Consider the following 19,001-nt stretch of genomic DNA (forward strand, 5'->3'; position numbering starts at 1 on the left):
ATCTCTGCTACCACATGGCAAGCAGTACCGGAGTGCCAAGTCAACGTTCAAAAGGCTAATTATGAGCTTCTACAGAGCTGTATGATCAAATCGTATGTCACATGCATCGAATACAACAGGTGTAGAACCGTGAAATGATTACTTACAAGACCTTAAACAATGCAGAGTTAAGAAAATACTAAAGTAACAAATGTAATAAAAAGTAACACAAAATAACAATAACGAGGCTATATACAAAGTGTACTGGTACCAAGTCAAAGTGCGGGGGTACAGGTTAGTCGAGGGGGGGGGGGGGGTTCAATGTAAATAGTCCGGGTGACCATTTGACTAATTGTTCAGCAGTCTTACGGCTTAGAAGACTGCTGAACAATTAATCAAATGGGAGTGACCATTTGTGTATTCGGCGCATGTGACAAGTACAATTTGATCACCCATCATTCAGACAGTAACTGAGAAGCAAGCCAACCTGACTTTGCAGCAGGGGCACCGCCGCTGACAGACTTGGCTGCGCCAGCTTTGCCAGGAGGTGGAGCGAGCTTGGCTGGCATCACTGCCCGCGCCTTCTCCAGCAGGGCAGACACAGGCTCCTTGGAGGCGGGCTGCAGGGACAGTGGGACACACAGAGAGTCACGACAGAACAACAATACAAGCCCATTGGCTTCAGAAAAATTGCGTCATTCTGACACGACAGCGTAGCCACGAACCGGACGTAAGACAATGTTCTCTAGCCTGGGAATCCAGCTCCATTTCACTTTCTTTCACTCCACTATCAATTAGTCATTCAGTCATTTTTTATATCTTTATATTTAGCCTGTCCAAGTCATCTCCTCCGTAGCAGGGCGTACCTTGAGTTTGCCAGTGGCCTTCAACATCTTCTCGTAGCCCAGGTGCATCATAAAGATGGGCAGGGCGTCCTGGGCCTTCTTCCTCACATCTCCGTTGCGGTCCTCCAGACAGGAGTACAGGTAGGGCACACACAGCATCAGGTCAGAGGGCACCGTACGCATGGCGGGGAGCTTCTCTGCCAGCCAGCCCAGCACCTGGGGGGGGGGCATGTTATAGGAGTCTTTCTCAATCAAATGCATTTATAAAGCCCTTTTTACATCAGCAGATGTCACAAGTCCTTATACAGAGACACAGCCTAAAACCCCAAACAGCAAGCAATGCAGAAGCACAGTGGCTAGGGGAAAAACTCCCTAGAAAGGCAGGAACCTAGGAAGAAACGTAGAGGAACCAGGCTCTAAGGGGTGGCCAGTCCTCTTCTGGCTGTGCCGGGGGGAGATTCTAAACGTACATGGCCATCAAACATGGTTGGGAGGTATTACGCTTCCCATTCCAGATGCCCCCAATGTTTCAACCTTGTGCTCAGATTCCACACAATACCAGCACCTAACCACATCCTTATTACATATTACTGCCAGCTACAAGAGGCAGGCTTTAAGAGAGGTTTAAAGTGATGACCTGAAGGGCTGTGTTTGTACCTCCTGCCTAAGGAAGGGGTTCTCTCTCTTGAGCTCTTCAGACAGGTCCTCTCCCTCCAGCCAGTCCTTCATGCCGGTCTGTTCTACCCAGGCCTGCAGGGTTGTCATGGCAGCAGCACGCACGTTGGTCTACAGGGGAGAGGGGATACACAGAGTCAGTCAACACCAAGTATTCACTCAATACAATACTGAGTGACAACTGATGCTGAGAACAACAAACAGTCACTCAGTCTATCACTTATACGAGATTGTTATGCTCATCATGTGTGTACTATGCATACAGTATAATATTCTCTATCACACTAATCATAATAACTACCTATGCCTTTGTGCATGCATGTCAGAGTATGATAGTCTTTACCTTGCCGTCTCCCAGTACAGTGATGATGGGCATGCCCAGGTTCTTGACATGTTGCTTCAGAGCTGGGCCCATTGCTACGGCGATCTGCTGAAGAATGGTCAGGGTTTGCTGGACCTGGGGAAAGAAGAGATACATTGGGGTCAGAAAAAGCTACAATAAATCAAATAACATTCTACTATCAGATAGAAGAAAATATACTTTAGACTTAACATACAAGAGTGCCTGGCAAAATGTTTGAAGACTTTGTCGTAAAATAACTGCCTTTTAAAACAATCCACGCCTTCATCATGCTGTATATTGAATTTGAAACTGGAAAAAAAAACAGACCGGTAGCTCTTCAGTCAGAGCCCAGCACACTTCTTACCAGGATCTTGTTGGAGTCGTTGAGGCGTCCCTTCAGTGCCATGGGTAGCTCTCCGATGCTGGGCTGGATAAACTTGGCCTCAGAGATGACCGCTGCCACCTCGTCCAGACCCTCCTTACGAATCTTCCAATTCTTGTCACCTACCTTATCCACCATGTCTTGCGTGATCTTATCACTGCACAGGAGACGAAAGAATGGAGTGCATTAATGAGGTGGAATGGCTAAACCATCAAAAACATAGAGCGGAAAAAACGTCATCTAAATAGTCAAAGTAGTACAGGGTTCTTCACACTACTGAGCTGAACAGAGCCAAACCAATCTAAGCAGTAATGAGCTGGCCTGATTACGCATCCATCATAGTTGCTGAAAATACAAAACAGCACCGACAAGGTAGTGTGAAAAAGGGTATAAGCGTAAAGTCAAACCTGATGTCGGTTCTAGGTAGCAGATCCATGACGTCAGGTGCTCCTCCCCCATCCTCCTCCTGCTCGTCTGCCTCCTCTCCATCCTCCTCCGCTCCTCCTTTCCTGGCTCCTCTGAACGCAGTTGGAGGAGACTGGCCTTGCATCTGAAGCAGCAATCTCATCAGCCCCATTGAAAATATATACATACAATATATACATGTCTTATATGCCTTCTTGACAATCTTATGTAGAGCGAACAGATTGCAGATGAAATCAACTTGTTGCTAGCGATTTCAAAAGAGAGCCAGAGAGGCCATTCATTAGAAAATACAAATACACAATTGTATACATACTACACATATTAGATACGGGCATATTTGTGGGTTCTCCAAATCAACCTATTCCTCACCCATGTTTTTCTTACCTTTTCAAACTCATCGTCTATCTGTTTCAGCAGGGCAGGTTTCTCATCCTCGAAGAACATGCGCAGAGGAGCTCCCATGTACAGGTACATGACTCCTAGGAGGGTGATGGCTGCGGTCCGCACCGCAGGGTTGGTCGCTCCCAACGCCGTCTTGACGTTGTTAATGAAACCCTTCACATTGATGCTGCAGGGGATAAACATGCACATTATCATACATATTTTGAACAAGTTATAAAGCATTATACTGGCAGACTTGTGTTACCACGATGGTTGCGTGAATTAGAACATCTTATCATAGGACACAGAATGCTTTGATATTGTCATTGGTGAATGAATACACCGACAACAATGGGTAGTAAGACACTTACCCAGCAAATCCAAATTCCTTCATGGCATTAGCCAACCAGTTGAGGGTTTCAGCTTGATTTTTAGGATTCTTCTGTGCAAAAACCATGGAAACCACCTGAGGGATGAAGAACGCTCGTGAACAACTGATATTTCTTACCCGTATTTTTTTATTATTTTTTATTCAAAGACACGGGAGGGAAAAATTGGAATAGCAGAACCACAGTGTCAATTAGAAATGTAGTCAGAAAGACAACAACAGACCTGTTCAGCAGTCCAGGGGAGGGAGCAGGCTTCAGCAGTAGCAGTCAGGCCCTCCTTGGCTTTTCCGCCACACTTCACATCTCCTATTTTATCCACCAGGCCGTCCAACACCACGAAGGCTGACGTCTTGGAGAATGATCCCTTCTGGGCTATCAGACCCACAATGTGAAGCTTCATCTGCATCACCTGAACCATGACCCAACCCAAGAACCAAAAGTCAATTGTGACGACAGAGCAAGGTGGATCCATCTAGTGAAGAGTTTTTTTATTTTACACAATCCACAATAAATGACAGGCGCTGGACAAATACAAGGTCCAATGCATAGGTCTAAGCCGTTAAAAAAACAAACCTCAGGTGATTAATCAACATTTGTATCTATGCATCCATTTTAGCGCTTGTTGTTGCGGTAAGTGTTTTAAAACGTTGGTATGATGTACCTGGAAGTTGGTCTCTTTCCAGCCTGGTTTCTTGGCAAGCATCCTAACCAGAGCCTGGCAAGGCATCTCACTCTTGTCCATCTGCTCCACAGCCTGATGACAATCACATGACAAGAATGTAACATAATAGTAATGAATCTATTTACAGGTTCGCAATACGAGCAAGATCACAGAATTAAATAGTACACAAACGGGTTCCATTTAATGAGATATGAGTAAGACAATACTAAAGAAGTCAGATTATACAGTCAAAACTAGTCACCTTCTGAAACTCCTCCATGCTGGCCAGTCTCTCCTTCCAGTTAGCAGAGTCCAGCAGCTGCATGCAGGAGGCAGGGAGCACCGTGGCGGACCTCTCCTCACACACCTCAATCTAGTGGACACAAACAGAAGGGAGATGAAAGAGTTCACTGCACGAAAAACTGTTTCGCTCATTCAAATCAGACCCATAAAGCATGAGTATTCCTACGGTTAAAACGCTGCACATAGCAGTCCTCTTAAACAGTCGACTCACTGATAGCTCGGTCTCTACAAATTCCTTCGTTTCAGGACATTTCTTTCCTTTCGCACTCGGAGCGGAGGCAGGTTTCCCTTTCTTAGGAGGTCCACCCAACTGCAAAATAACGAACACAAATACTCATTTTAGTAGTTTCTTTACATACGCCTACAATGGTTACAGTTTGTAATCGGGGACAGTGCAGCGAGCCTGGTGAATAAGACTGACAGCCTGGGCTTCACCTCGTCTCAGGCGGAAGTGGCTTTAATATGCATTTTAACTGCCAAATCAATTAAATCAAACCTTAGCTGCTGGGGCCTTCTTGGGCGGTCCAGAGGATCTAGCTGGAGCCACAGCAGGCGGTGCTGCCTTTGCAGCAGGTGCCTTCTTCTCCGCCCCAACACCACCTTTCTTTCCAGGCAGCTCCACTTTATCGGCACTTTCTTTAATCTGTTCATTTAGAGATGGATGGTCAGGTCATTTCATTTGTTGTCTACTCTTCCAAATGGGTCAACTTTAAAGGATACAATCTCATTTACTCATAATACTACAACCCTGTATCCGATAAAGAACTCATCTACATTGGCATTAGTTCACCTTTAGTTTCAAGGGGTAAACTAGTTTTACACAGGATACACAATATAACACGACACACAAGATCGACTGATACCAACGATAAGGTCATGCTGCATATTGACGATAAGCTAACACACTGATATTAATGATAAGATATACTGATAGCAATCCTCACCTTGTCAAGCTTGAGTTTGTCCAGATCAGCCAGGAATGGGTTGACAGCCTTCTCCCCAACCACCTTCATGGCTGTCCCCAAAGCTTCATACGCAGCGTCTCTCACCTCTGGGGCCGAATCATTCACTTGCTGAGAGGGTTAATCAAGAGATGGGGAAGTAGGAGTATAATTCCACACGCATTCACAAAATGGCAGACAAAACATTATCACTTGTGAACACAGAGGGACGTTTTCCCCAGGCACAGATTAAGCCTAGTCCTGGACTAAAAAGTACTTTCAATCCAGATTCTCAACTAAGCATGCTTTTTAGTCCAGAACTAGGCTTAATCTGTGTCTGGGAAACCAGCCTGTTGCCCATTTATGAATAGGAAATGTTTTCGGGAACCTTGAGAAATGCAGGACAGAAAACTTTGAGCATGCTCTTTGGCAACGTGGCTTGGGTGCAGTGGCGGAAGCTTCTGGCCAGGAACAGAGAGGCCTGCTGTTTGATGGAAGGGTTTTTGTTGTCCATCACACCCAACACATCCTCACTGATATTCTGGAGAGTTGTCTGCAAAACAATAAGAAGACATGGAAAATATTATGTTAGGCCCAGAAAATATAGGCAGTCCCTTGACCAAGTCAAACGGCAAAAAATATCTCAAAACATTCCAGATCTCACAAAATCAGCTTGATATGAAAGCCCAAAGCCCAAACTATTACCAGTGAATCCACATAGTACAGTTCACTCACAGTAAGGAAGATTGCATCAATAGCCTCTTGCAAGGCCTGGACCACTTGGGGTTTCTTCTCTTTAAACTTTTCTAAAATTGTTGGCACCACCTTGAAACACAGAGCATAATATAAGCACAGTGTTTCTGGCACAGTAAATCAGGATGTACAAGGACATGTTGCCACTGCTCCCTACTGTTAACCCACTCAGCTTGTTCATGCATCAGCTCCCACATTCACTGCTCTTGGCTTAGCATAACTGTTGTGAACACAATTCTATACCACTGCCTTGAAGGTAACTTACATGTCCTGCGTACGTTCCAAACTTCTTCCGAAGCCCAGCTGCTAGTCCAGCCACACATTTGGCAGCTAGGGTCACCAACATAACATTTGCATCTTTACCAATAACCTGGGAAACAAGAAATCGTTCTTTTCAGGACGTTTAACATTGTCCTACTTCCTGGAGACACATTTCACTACCCGGTATCCCCATTAGTGGTGTTCCCGTGAAGCATAAATGTTACAGTACCTTTCTTAGTGCTCTGACTAAGTCACCAAAGTCCCCGTTCTCCAATTTAGGGTTTTTAGCCAAGGTCTCCACTGCTTCCAGGGCCTCTTTCCTCTCCTGCCATTTTTTGGCCTCCTAAGGACAGATATGATGATAGATGGTTTGTGTCTCATGACATGGATTTCACACAATACAAGAAACAAATAATAGCTTAACTTTTGCTTTCAAAAAATATTACTACACATGTTTAGAAAATATATTAATTCAATAGATACACTTAAGGCCTATGTCCCTTAAACAGTGGTGCCCAAACGTACAATGTTGTCGTAGAAGTCTTTAGGTAGTTTCGAGAGGATCTCCACTGCTTCCAGCAGCTCGTAAGGGTCTACCTGAGGTGCAGGTTCATCATCCTTATCTCCTGAAAGAGAGAGTTTACGGTGTTAGACATTCAATTTGATAATGTAGGCCGGCCTACCCATCTCATCATCAACATGATTATAGAAAAAAACAAGACTATACAGTACCAGTCAAACGTTTGGACACACCTACTCATTCAAGGGTTTTTCTTTATTTTGACTATTTTCTACATTGTAGAATATTGGTGAAGACATCAAAACTATGAAATAACATAACCAGCTTCATGAGGTAGTCACCTGGAATGCATTTCAACTAACAGGTGTGCCTTCTTAAAAGTTAATTTGTGGAATTTCTTTCCCTCCTAATGCGTTTGAGCTAATCCCTTGTGTTGCGACAAGGTAACACTTTTATGGTTACTACATGATTCCATGTGTGTTATTTCATAGTTTTGATGTCTTCACCATTATTCTAGAATGTAGAAAATAGTCAAAATAAAAAAAAATCAGTGTGTCCAAACTTTTGACTGGTACTGTATGCTTGACAACGCTTCAGCAAAGGTTTTTCACAAGGCCAGTTTCCATCAAAAAGATAACATGGCACATTTAGATACATCTTCCACAAAGACAAAGCGTTGCGCAAATTCTCTCAAAAAAAAAGCCATTGACGAAGATCAATTGTTTCACAAATGGAATTAAGCTGCTGAGGAGAAGCCTAGTCACAGATCTGTTGGCGCCATCTCGTCAACAATTCCTTAAGGAGTTCCATAAGACAGCGCAAAGACTGCCATCCAGGCTAGGGGGGGGGGGGGGGGGGAAAGAGGTAAAAGTGCCTTAAAATGTGAACTTCAAAACTATAGGCTAAATCCGACAAAGTATACCATCTGCCTCGTCTCCTCCAGCTGCCTGCTGCTGTTCAAACTTGGCCTTGAGGGCCTGCTGTGAGCGGAGGAAGCGGCTCTGTTTGGGGGCTGCAGTCGGCAGCTTCACCCACTCTTCCTCCAGTTCCTTCAACTGTGAAAGAAAGAAAAGGAAAGACCGCTGTTAGACATCCCATTCATCAGTTGTTCCAGTATTTACGGAGACCCATGTTGCATATGAGCATAAGCAAACTCTGGCTGCATCTCAATTGGTCTTTTGAAGATTCCATGCATCAAGCCTATTATTGAAGAAGGTCCAAAGTCCCTCCTCTCAGACCTACTTATCCTATGTGTTTTGAGAAGGATGTAAGAAATCAAGGAAAGATTAACTGAGAAAGAGCCTCTGTATCAACATTTTCAGAAGCCTCATCTCACCTGAACAGAGTTGATGCCCTGGAGAGGAGGTCGAAGAGCATCCCGGATCCATTTATAGATCTCTACTGCTAGTAGTTTGGCCTCATCTCGAACTGCCTTTTCTCGAGACTCAAACTGTTTGGGCAAAACTTTCACCACTGGCTTCAGAGTAATAATTTTGGAGCCAAACTCACTGGAAATGAAGGGGAAAAAAGTGCTACATTTCAGGATTTAGCCCTATGGTAAAAAAATGTGGCTGAATTAATTGGTTGGAGAAATCTTTAGGAAAACTATGAAGTAGAAAAACTCACCTAAGTGCTTTCCTTAAAGTTTCAATACAGGTGACAACAATCTTGGGGTTTTTGTTATCGAGGCCTTTGATGAGCTCGTCCTGAACCACCTCAGCCCTCTCAATCTCCATGTACATGAGGCAGATGTCTGAGCCCAGCTCTTTGGCCCGAGCTTTAGGCTGGTTGAACACTTTACTGACCACTCCCGACACCACCTCTCCTGATGTTCTGGAACACATGCAAAACACTTAACCCGAAACCACACAGAGAGACACCGTCAAACTTTCCGTGCGAGAGTAGATTATCAATTCACAGACACTGCGTAGCGTATACCAGCTTAATTGTCATTAAGAGTCCAAAATAAACAGTTGAATGATATGTTTGCTACGTAGCCCTTACGAATTATTGTTGCGTGTTCCTTTTGACTCACCTTATATGTCCTACGGGAGCCACTGTACCTGCCTTCTGTTATGTTAGCTCACAAACGTGAGGAGAGTTCTAGCTAATACAACCTAGCCGTTTATAAAGAATTTCGCTAGTCTCGTTCTATCCACATAACAGTATTCTCTCTTGAACGGAGTTCCCCAGGCGTAGGCGATATGCCTGTGCTCGAAATCAACAAAGTCAGAGGCATAAAGTTATTGTTTTCAAATATGTATTATTGCCACTGGCAGCTACACAAACACTAAATAGACGCGTTTTAACTATACATGTCACAACTACAGACATGACAATGCACAAACAGTCTATTTTCTAGCTTTTTATCTGCTCACTTTACCACCATTGCTTTAGATAGACACGAGGAAAATAGACTTGCTTTCCAATTTGAAACACATAACGCCGTTGATGCTCGCGGCCGTCTTCTCTCATTCACTACCGGGCATTCTAATTCCAGCATGTTCACACACGTTTAAAAGAAAAGCTTTTTGTTTGACTTCAAATATAAGTTAGGCTTTGATATCTTGTAGAACATGTAAATATCAACCTAGACTAATCACCACATAGTAGACATCATCCGGGTGGAATCTTGAAGTGTCAACTCTGAGATGGACTCAAAGTCCCTACTAGTCATTCAATAGTGTAATCCTTGCTTGATAGGTTGCACACGATATACAGCTCTGATGTCAGACTGGCTCTCTCCATAAATAAGTATCAGGCAGGCTTAAAATGTATCCTGACAGCGTTGCAGCTCACTGGAGCTTCCACAACTAGCCCAGTTTCACACAGAGAGCAGCACTTAAAACAGACAAAGCTTTCATTGGGAGATGTAGATGTATGAATCCATCTAATTCAGTGGTTCTTAACCTTGGAGGTACTGAACCCCAACAGTTTCATATGCGCATTCACCGAACCCTTCTTAATTGAAAAAAAAATCAAATTCAAAACATAGGTATATATTTGACTGGTGCACAAAATGAACCATGCATCAACATCACTGTGTTCAAAGAACAAAATCATCAAAACATTTTCACACAGATTATCATTTTCACACAAAAACAAAAACATAATAATGAATATTTACTGCAAATCAGTGTGACTTCTGCTGCCTTTCAGAGACAAGTTCAGAAATGCGCGGCTTCACCTTGGCAAGTGCCACTCTCATGTCATTTTCGCAACAAAGTCTGTTCCTTTTCTTCATTTTTATGTCCAGCATCCTCGAAAAGGATTGCTCGCAAAGATATGTTGTAACAAACGGTATGAAAATCTCCAGAGCTTTCTTAGCAATAACAGGGTACGTTACCATTTGTTGACGCCAAAACGTTGAAAGCGTTGTTGTTCTGAAGAGTTGCTGTTGAACCTGGCTCTGCTGAATTTCAATGATTTCATCGAGGTATTCATCATTGACATCTGTTGTCTCAACACTAAACGTGAACGGCTGTCTCACCCATGCTGGATATGACTCTCTTGTAGGGAAGTATCCGTCGAGAGACTTTGCAAGCTCATCTAAGTGCGTGGCAATTGCTTGCTTCAGTTCAGCGGGTACAGAAATGTCTCCGATTCCAGATACATTTTCGATCTTACTTACACAGTCGTCCAGCAGGGGAAAGTTTGCGGTTATTGTTCTCTGTTCGTCGTTTCCATAACGGTAGCTTTTTTTGAAAAGCCTTCAGGTTTTCCTCCGCTTCGATGATGTTGACTCCACCGCCCTACATCTTTTGATTGAGATGATTGAGAGCTGCGAAGATATCGGCCATGTACGCTAAAATGAGAATGAACTCAGAATTTTTGAAGCAATCTGCATGACAATGTTGGTGCTCTTGCAAAAACAGGGCTAATTCCACACGCACGGCAAAAACACGATTCAGCACCTGTCCCCGGGATAACCACCTAACGTTAGAATGGTACAGGAGTACCTCGAATTCAGAGCCCATTTCTTTACACAGCTCACTGAAGATGCGATGCCGCAGAGCACTAGTTCGCACATAGTTCACGCATTCCACTACAATTTTTAATACTTCTACCAGTTTTGGAGGCAAGGTGTTTGTTGTCAACGCATGCCTGTGCAGAATACAATGCGTAACAATGTGTGGTGCATCGGCTTTCACTGGCGCACCAAAACCAGACTTTCTTCCCAGCATGACTGGAGCTCCGTCCGAACAAACTGCAGAAACCATATCCCATGAAAGATTGTTGTCTTTGAAGAAGTCATCCACAAGTTTCTTCACATCGGCTGCCTTAGTTGTTGTTGTAAGAGGCTTACAAAATAAAAATTCTTCCTTTATCACGTCGTCTTTCACATAGCGCACGAATACAGCAAGCTGGCTTAGATTGCAAATGTCTGTGGTCTCATCGAGTTGAAGGCTGAATTTTGCCGGGCTTGAAATCAGATCTGCAACTACTTGAGCCAAGATGTCTTTGCTCATGTCCTCTATTCTGTCGATGATGGTGTCATTTGAAAGAGGAATTTGGGATAAATGACTTAAATGTAAATGTAAACTTAACTTCGGCCTCTTTTCCCAGCATGATATTCGCCATCTTCAACACAGCTGGTTTTATGAGTGTTTCACCAATGGTGTGTGGTTTGCCCTGCTTTGCGATCAGGTAAGCAACTTTGTACGATGCTGTGAGGATCGGTTTGTTGATGGGTACAAAGCCGAGAACAGGCAGAGTAGCCTTTTCATCGAATCTGGCTCTCTTCACCTTGAATTCAGCGAGCGTTGTGTTCTTGTATTTTCTCCATCTCCATCTCCATGCAGCTTAAGGAAGTGTTATCTTAGCTTTGCCGGTGCTAGACTAGAATTGCTCAACTTGGCATTGCAAATCATGCAGTTAGGACACTGACTCCCATCACGTTCGGTTATACATGTAAATCCATATTGTACATATTCGTCCGACCACTTTCTTTTTTTGCTCGACATAGTAAGTATGAAGGAATTAAAATATTAAGAAAGAAATCACAAGACGTACCATCACCATTGTCACAAACTGAGCGCGCCAAATTCCCTGCAGCACAGATAGGCCAAGCGATGTAGCGTGATCACCTGCAGCCAATGATGGCCAAGCAGAGCGTGTCATCACGAATCATATGAATCTGATGTTTGTCTTGCCCTCCGCCGAACCCCTGAGACTGACTCACCGAACCCCTGGGGTTCGATCGAACCCAGGTTAAGAACCACTGATCTAATTACAATGAGTCTCTTGTATTATAATTGTATGCATTCACCTAACCTGTTAACCAAGGCTATGAGTTAGGCCTTTTCATGACTTATTTTCAACTAGCCTGAAGATCTAGGCAATGAGTTACTATTACATATTCTTGTATTTACAAAGTTCAGTTTGTGTAGTCAGATGAAATCTAGGTCTAATACTTACTTGCCAGCCACATGAGCATTCTCGACGTAGGCAAGTGCTGCCTCAAGGCCCTTAAGCTGGGCCACTGCGTTTGAGTCTGTCACAAACTTCTTAAGCAGGCCCAGGTATTTGCCCCATTCTGGGCTCTTCTCGTCCTCTATCCTCTTGAAGAGCTTCAGGGCTTCTTCATAGCCATTTAGTCTGGCTTTCCATACCTTGGTTGGGATGAAGCAGGAGAATAGTGAGCCTTGTGATGAGAGGGAGTCAAGGTACATTTTAGTTCATAACTAAGGGATTTGATGTGACCCAGATTCTAGTTGTACAGCCAGAGTAAGAAACACATTTATAATGGGCCTTATTTTGATGTTAAGTACAGAGGGCAGTTGTTTGGCTTAGCATATCCTCCATTGTGATTGAAGCAGTCAGTGAGTGTAAATAATTTGAGAGAGACTGAAGACAGGGATCGGAAACTTTAAATCATAAGCTTCACTGCATGTTAGGCTATCCTTTTGGAAAATCCATTGAGCAGTCTTCAGTCTAGCTCTTTGCTGTGGGAAACGTAGTCCAAATGAGCTGTTTTTGTGGGGGAAACGGTGTTCAAGAAAAGCTGCTCCTTAAAATGAGCTTACCAGTGTTTTTCACAAGTACACAGAGTAGCCACCAAAGAGAAACATTTGCCAGCCAGGCACCCCCGGGCCAGTAGTGCGAAATGATTGAATTGGCTACTTTATCGAGTTTACCTCCCAGATTGGAAAAATGTATTGTGTAGAAAGACATGACAATTTAAATGACTGAACATGTATGAATTCAGTGTATTGGTAGTAGTTCTGGATTTTGTCTAGGTCTATATGATAAGGGCTATTTCCTAAGTATAAGAATATGAAACATTTCATTTAACCTGTATTCGAGATTAAAGTCTTATTACGTTTTACTGCAAAGTATGCATTGCCACGTTTCTTTTTCAAATTATGTATTTTAATAGAATAGAAAAATTAAGTAAATAGCCCACATTACCTTGAAAAATAAATGAAAAGGGTTCAATGGAAAACATCAAAGGCTTTACGTCAGTCTTAAGTATTATACTCAACACAAAATTAAAAAACTCAACATGTTTCATACGCTCAAAACAAATTATGCTAAAAACATCAATACATTCGTTACATTGTTGAATTCCGTTTTAAAGCCCAGATTCCGTAAGGGACCTAATGGTCATATTTGGACCAGAATGAGGCTCTCCAGAACCTATTGTTCCTGCAGTGATGATTCTTCATCTAATGTTTTCATTATTTATCTGCAGATAATCATAAAAAAAAACCTTGGCCTACCGGTCCCCATGCAAATTAGAGAGCCAAATGAATGGCTCTCTCACCTATGCGATAGGCTACACTGACTGATGAGACCAGAGTCACTCACTTTAGCGCCACTGTCTGGCAAGCCCGGACATCCTAGGAAAGGAAAACCTTTGGTTTACTTGTCCCGATGCGATACCATGTACATAACCACGCTGCATGATTTATGAATGGCAAAGGGATATAGGACATCGACTTTATTCAGTCGGTTCGACACCTTTTATAACAAGTCAACACTTGCTTTTAAGTTGTCCAATAAAGCACAGTAAAATAGCTTATGCGTTACGACTCTGCGTCGCTGGCTATGTGAAAGACGCAAAAGAAAATACATTGTCGCAGAAAATAATAAATAGGCTAAGTGGATTTCGACTCATTGTTACAACTTACATGACATGGGATGTACAAACCCACGAGCATCATGCGCTCTCCCTCCTCCATGTAAAGAAATTCAACTGCAACCAACCACAGCACACACAAATTATACCGGGGATGGGACAGACGAAGCTTCCGTCGTCGCTCGCTTTGTGTATAATAGGCGCCTATCTATCAATAGATTGCTAGAAACTGCATGTCATTCATTCTAGCGGGAGAGGGCCTGAGGGACTAGCCAATTTAAACTTTTAAATGAAAAGTAGCCTTGTTAATAGGAAGTGGAAAGGGTAACCGGCTGAAAAGGAGTCCGTAACCGGCTGATTAGCCGACGGCTGGCACTAATGGAAAACACTAGCTGATAATGTGAGTTCAGGGTGTGCTATTGGATAACATTTTCTGAAACAAAACCACAGCTGCTGAAACACATCCAGCAAGGATTCAACACTGTGGAAAGTCAGGTTTGTCTTCAGTGTGTGTGTGTGTGTGTGTGTGTGTGTGTGTGTGTGTGTGTGTGTGTGTGTGTGTGTGTGTGTGTGTGTGTGTGTGTGTGTGTGTGTGTGTAAGGGGGTAATCACCTTGTGTTCACACTTCTGGTCGATGGGCAACTTCATCCACTCACTGTCATCACCCATGATGACCTCTGTTTTTCACCTTACAAATTCAACTGTAACAACAATATCAAAACAAAGTGGGAGTCACCAGTTTTGCTATCCATTCTCAGAACATCCAGTTGGAATGAGTGCTGGTATGTCAATAGTGCAGTCATAACATACAATGCCTTCAGGAAGTAGTCATACCTCTTGACTTATTCCACATTTTGTTGTTAAAAGCCTGAATTCAAATATTACTGCACACCGAGTGAGTCCGTGCAACTTATGTGATTTGTAAAGCACATTTTTACTCCTGAACTTATTTAGGGTTGCCATAACAAAGGGGCTGAATACTTAAGACATTTCAGCTTTTCATTTGTAAAAATTTCAAAAAACATATGGTCTATTGTGTGTAGACCAGTGACAAAATCTCAATTTTAAGCTCAGGCTGTAAGAACAAAATGTGGAAAAAGTCAAGGGGTGTGAATACTTTATGAAGGCACTGTACATTTCTGATTAAATGAAATGTGTATTTCACTTCCTTTCATCCAAGAGACATAACCTACTATGCATGCATCAAAAGATTGAGAAGATCATTCCAAAAGTGAATTTAGATAACAGCATGGCACTCACAAAAGCATCAGTGTGAAATGCTCTGGCCTGCAGCAATAACACGTGTGTGGAGAGTGCCAACATAATTCAGTTAAACAATTAGCTTGTCGAATGCACTGCTGGTGGAGAACTGAAGGCAACACTTGCCGTTACAATATAGCCAGCGAGTTAAGTAGATCAAAACGGCCGTACTAGGTGCTACAGCTCTATTTGAACGGACAAGCATGTCATTCCCTCCTAATGCCCGTCAGATTTCATATTGACCAATGCACGTTGGGGTAAACAGCTTTCAGAAATGACACTCATGTCATGTGTAACGGTATTCCTCAACATGTTAGCTATCCATCTATCTAGCTAGGCAAATTAACTACTTGCAAATAGCAGAGCGATATGTAAAGATTTGCCAAGAAGCATGGCAACAGACTCTGGCAAGCTACATCAAGTACATTACCGGGGGCAGTGTTCCCACCCATCCAGAACAGCTACTTGAAACGGTGCCTGAGGAAGTCCTGCAGCATAATCAAAAGGACCCCACACCCCAGTCCACTCCCTTACCGTCTGGCAGACGCATCTGAGCATGAGGCCTGATACCAACAGGCTCAGAGACAGTTTATATCTACAAGCCATCAAGCTGCTGGACTGACCACCTGCACCACACACCCACACAATGTAAATACTTGGCCCAATTCCCCCGTTCGTCTAGCGTTAGCTTAAATACTGTACTAGAAATGGTGCCTTCCTGTATTATACTAAAATGTTTATTCTACTTCCATTCACTTGTTCCTATTGTTATATTGTATTATATTTGATTGTTGCGAGTACGAATTTCGTTGTATCCTGTACATACGACCAAATACAACTTGAAACGTATGTGTGACTGGCTGGGACGAGTTCAGTATCTTGGCTGGGCAGAATGAACTAGCGAGCTACATTACAACCTAACGTTAGGTTGCTAGTTACAGTAACATGATGACCATTGCTGGCAGAGCCCCGCTCGCAACTAGTTAGCGCGCTAATATTTCGAGAGAAAAAAAACTGTTTGTTATGAAGCTAGATTTGGTTGGAATCAAATAACGATACAAATGTGTGGCACACGTCTTAAACGTCAGCTTGCTGAAACTGATGCCGTTGCAAGCGGCAGCGGACAGCGTCAAGCTAACGTGGCTAGTAACCGTAACGTTAGCTGGTAACTGCTAGCTGGACCTGTCAACACCACCAAAACCCAACAACCACGTTAACTATTTACAACGATGCTTTCTCACCAACCGGTGTAACGTGGAGCAAATATAGAAGGTACGACATTGCATTAAGCTGGCATGTGTACAAAATAAGACATGTCTAACGTTACCTGACATTTAAAAAAAAACAGCTATTTCATCTCCACCACAGCCAGGCCCAGACAACGCAGCAGTGAGCGAAATGAATGAGGTCTGTTGTCTGAGTGAACATCAAAGCGCGAACTCTCCTTTCATTAGCTAGCTAAGAAGCAGAACAATGAATAGTGGCTTTTTAAACATTACCTGTGGTCTTTCTGCTAGGCAAAATGGTGTTATCTATTTTGATGGAGCCGATATTCGATCATTACTTTCTCCAGTCCAAGCTTTGAAAACGCCTCCAAGGGCGGGGAACCAGAGGGAGGGTCATAACTAGAGTAACGTACCACAGCCACAAATGGCTAAACCCCGCCCTTTTCTACAATTCTCTTCGTTCAAATCTGAACTCTAACCTTAACCCTAACCTTAACCACACTGCTAACATTATGCCCAAACATTAAATTAAGCAGTCCCCCTAGGTAAGTGTCAATCAAAATATATTGACTTTTAGACCTCAACAATACATATTGTATTGCCAATATGGCAAACGCCATATCTGCACATGGCATATGGAATGAAAACATGTGTGAGCCCTGAAATTGTAAAGTTATAGAGTCAGCATGAGCATGGTCTCAAATCTCTTCTGTCTATTTCATCGCCAGTGTTTCCCCTTACTGTCCCTACCTGCCCTGAGGTCAGCTTGGTGCTCTACTGTCTCCAGTCCTCCCCTGCCCCTTCCTTCCTTTTCTCTGCCTGCCTCCTGTTGCTTGCACAGTCTTGCTCCTGCCTTAATCTTTGGCACATGATGCCCTCGTTCTGGGGCTATACCTGACACAGGACATACTGCCTTGTCTTCACAATTTGGATTATTGATGGACCTGGTTGGCCTACACTATTTATTCTATTCGTGTTAAAGGGATACTTCATGACTTTGGAAATGCATGCTAGCAGTTACCATAGACCTCCAGACATTGCGCTAACGCTTGTTAGCAATTACGCTAACTCTAGTTAGCAACTTCTTTCAAACTGAACCTAAAATGGTACAGTATCCACAAATTCATCTGACTCTGGGGAAGTAGATAAAGGGCTTCATTACCAAAATAGTATCCCTTTAATGTATTTGACTAGGGACAGATACAATAAAAACATTTACACATTGAATAACAGTCAGATACCTTGCACCATCACACTTTAGGTTGAACTAATTTCCAGTGGTGTGTAGGGAGTAATATTCTAGTGATTATGCTATTTCCAAGGATGATGACATTCTGAGTTCTTGTAGAATTCTGTGACAAATGCATTTAAATGTAGAAAGCATTACAGTACATAAAGTTGAGGATTCCACTGATTTATTTATACAGCATAGACTAGAATATATTCCTATGGTATACACAGTAACAATATGCTGTAAACTTGTAACATCAAATGTTAGTTTGTGTACTTGCATATTGGCGTATGTATCAATGAAAACATGGAGAGGACAATGATTTCCATGACAGGACCATGGCTTACCTTGCTTTCATCTTCTGATCTTGCCTCATTGTATATATATTCCATTAAAGACATGGAATATAATAAATGTTGCATGTTGTCAGAACAGCAGAACCAAATTAATGGATTAATTAGTGGAAACAGCATACTGTACTCATCAAGTTCAGGGTTTTCAGGCACACTGGAGCCAAGGGAGGTAGTTGGATGCCCCAAAGAGAGAGTGATTGCCTTGTAAAATGTAATATATGTACAGTACCAGTCAAAAGTTTGGACACACCTACCCATTCAAGGGTTTTTCTTGATTTTTGCTATTTTCTATATTGTAGAATAATAGTGAATACATCAAAACTATTAAATAACACATATGGAATCATGTAGTAATCAAAAAGTGTTAAACAAATCTAAATATATATTTTATTTTGCCTTGATGACAGCTTTGTACACTCTTGGCATTCTCTCCACCAGTTTCATGAGGTAGCCACCTAGAATGCTTTTCAAACCATCTTGAAGGAGTTCCCAGATATGCTGAGCACTTGTTTGCTGCTTTTCCTTCACTTTGCAGTCCAACTCATTCAAAACCATCTCAATTGGGTTGAGGTTGGGTGATTGTGGAGGCCAGGTCATCTGATGCAGCACTCCATCACTCTCCTTCTTGGTCAAATAGCCCTTACAAGCCTAGAGGTCATTGTCCTGTTGAAAAACAAATGATTGTCCCACTAAGCGCAAACCAGATGGTTGCTGCAGAATTCTGTGGTAGCCATGCTGGTTAAGTGGGCCTTGGATTCTAAATAAATCACTGACAGTGTGGGAACCAAACATGCAGAGATCATCCGTTCACCTACTCTGCGTCTCACAAAGACCCAGCGGTTGGAACAAAAAATCTCAAATATGTACTCATCATACCAAGGGACCGATTTCTACCAGTCTAATGTCCATTGCTCGTGTTTCTTGGGCCAAGCAAGTCTCTTCTTATTGGTGTCCTTTAGTAGTGGTTTCTTTGCAGCAATTCGACCATGAA

The 19,001-nt window shown here is 42.8% G+C and overlaps 1 protein-coding gene across 3 annotated transcripts in view; it reads right to left on the minus strand.

The window, feature by feature from the left end:
- LOC124004024 (cytoskeleton-associated protein 5-A-like) overlaps positions 1-16,836 on the minus strand; it is a 41,602-nt gene extending 24,766 nt beyond the window's left edge. For 2 of the 3 annotated variants that reach the window (XM_046312777.1, XM_046312761.1), the window contains exons 1-25: positions 16,700-16,836; positions 14,553-14,641; positions 12,278-12,471; positions 8,486-8,692; positions 8,196-8,367; positions 7,782-7,914; positions 6,865-6,965; positions 6,569-6,682; positions 6,344-6,448; positions 6,061-6,150; positions 5,714-5,878; positions 5,329-5,457; positions 4,881-5,027; positions 4,596-4,694; positions 4,344-4,454; positions 4,082-4,174; positions 3,644-3,829; positions 3,403-3,497; positions 3,035-3,218; positions 2,632-2,774; positions 2,207-2,381; positions 1,843-1,956; positions 1,482-1,610; positions 846-1,040; positions 467-599 (exon numbers count right to left, since the gene is read on the minus strand). In XM_046312777.1, coding sequence (XP_046168733.1) covers positions 467-599; positions 846-1,040; positions 1,482-1,610; positions 1,843-1,956; positions 2,207-2,381; positions 2,632-2,774; positions 3,035-3,218; positions 3,403-3,497; positions 3,644-3,829; positions 4,082-4,174; positions 4,344-4,454; positions 4,596-4,694; positions 4,881-5,027; positions 5,329-5,457; positions 5,714-5,878; positions 6,061-6,150; positions 6,344-6,448; positions 6,569-6,682; positions 6,865-6,965; positions 7,782-7,914; positions 8,196-8,367; positions 8,486-8,692; positions 12,278-12,471; positions 14,553-14,609 — 3,271 coding nt within the window. In that variant the 5' untranslated portion in view covers positions 14,610-14,641; positions 16,700-16,836. Of the gene's footprint in view, positions 1-466; positions 600-845; positions 1,041-1,481; positions 1,611-1,842; positions 1,957-2,206; positions 2,382-2,631; positions 2,775-3,034; positions 3,219-3,402; positions 3,498-3,643; positions 3,830-4,081; positions 4,175-4,343; positions 4,455-4,595; positions 4,695-4,880; positions 5,028-5,328; positions 5,458-5,713; positions 5,879-6,060; positions 6,151-6,343; positions 6,449-6,568; positions 6,683-6,864; positions 6,966-7,781; positions 7,915-8,195; positions 8,368-8,485; positions 8,693-12,277; positions 12,472-14,552; positions 14,642-16,527; positions 16,584-16,699 lie in introns of those variants that run through there. The other variant, XM_046312769.1, reaches the window with a different exon arrangement.
- Positions 16,837-19,001: the final 2,165 nt, after the last annotated feature.

Source organism: Oncorhynchus gorbuscha, linkage group LG02 (genome assembly GCF_021184085.1).
Source record: "Oncorhynchus gorbuscha isolate QuinsamMale2020 ecotype Even-year linkage group LG02, OgorEven_v1.0, whole genome shotgun sequence".
In the NCBI taxonomy this organism is placed as follows: Eukaryota; Metazoa; Chordata; class Actinopteri; order Salmoniformes; family Salmonidae; genus Oncorhynchus; species Oncorhynchus gorbuscha.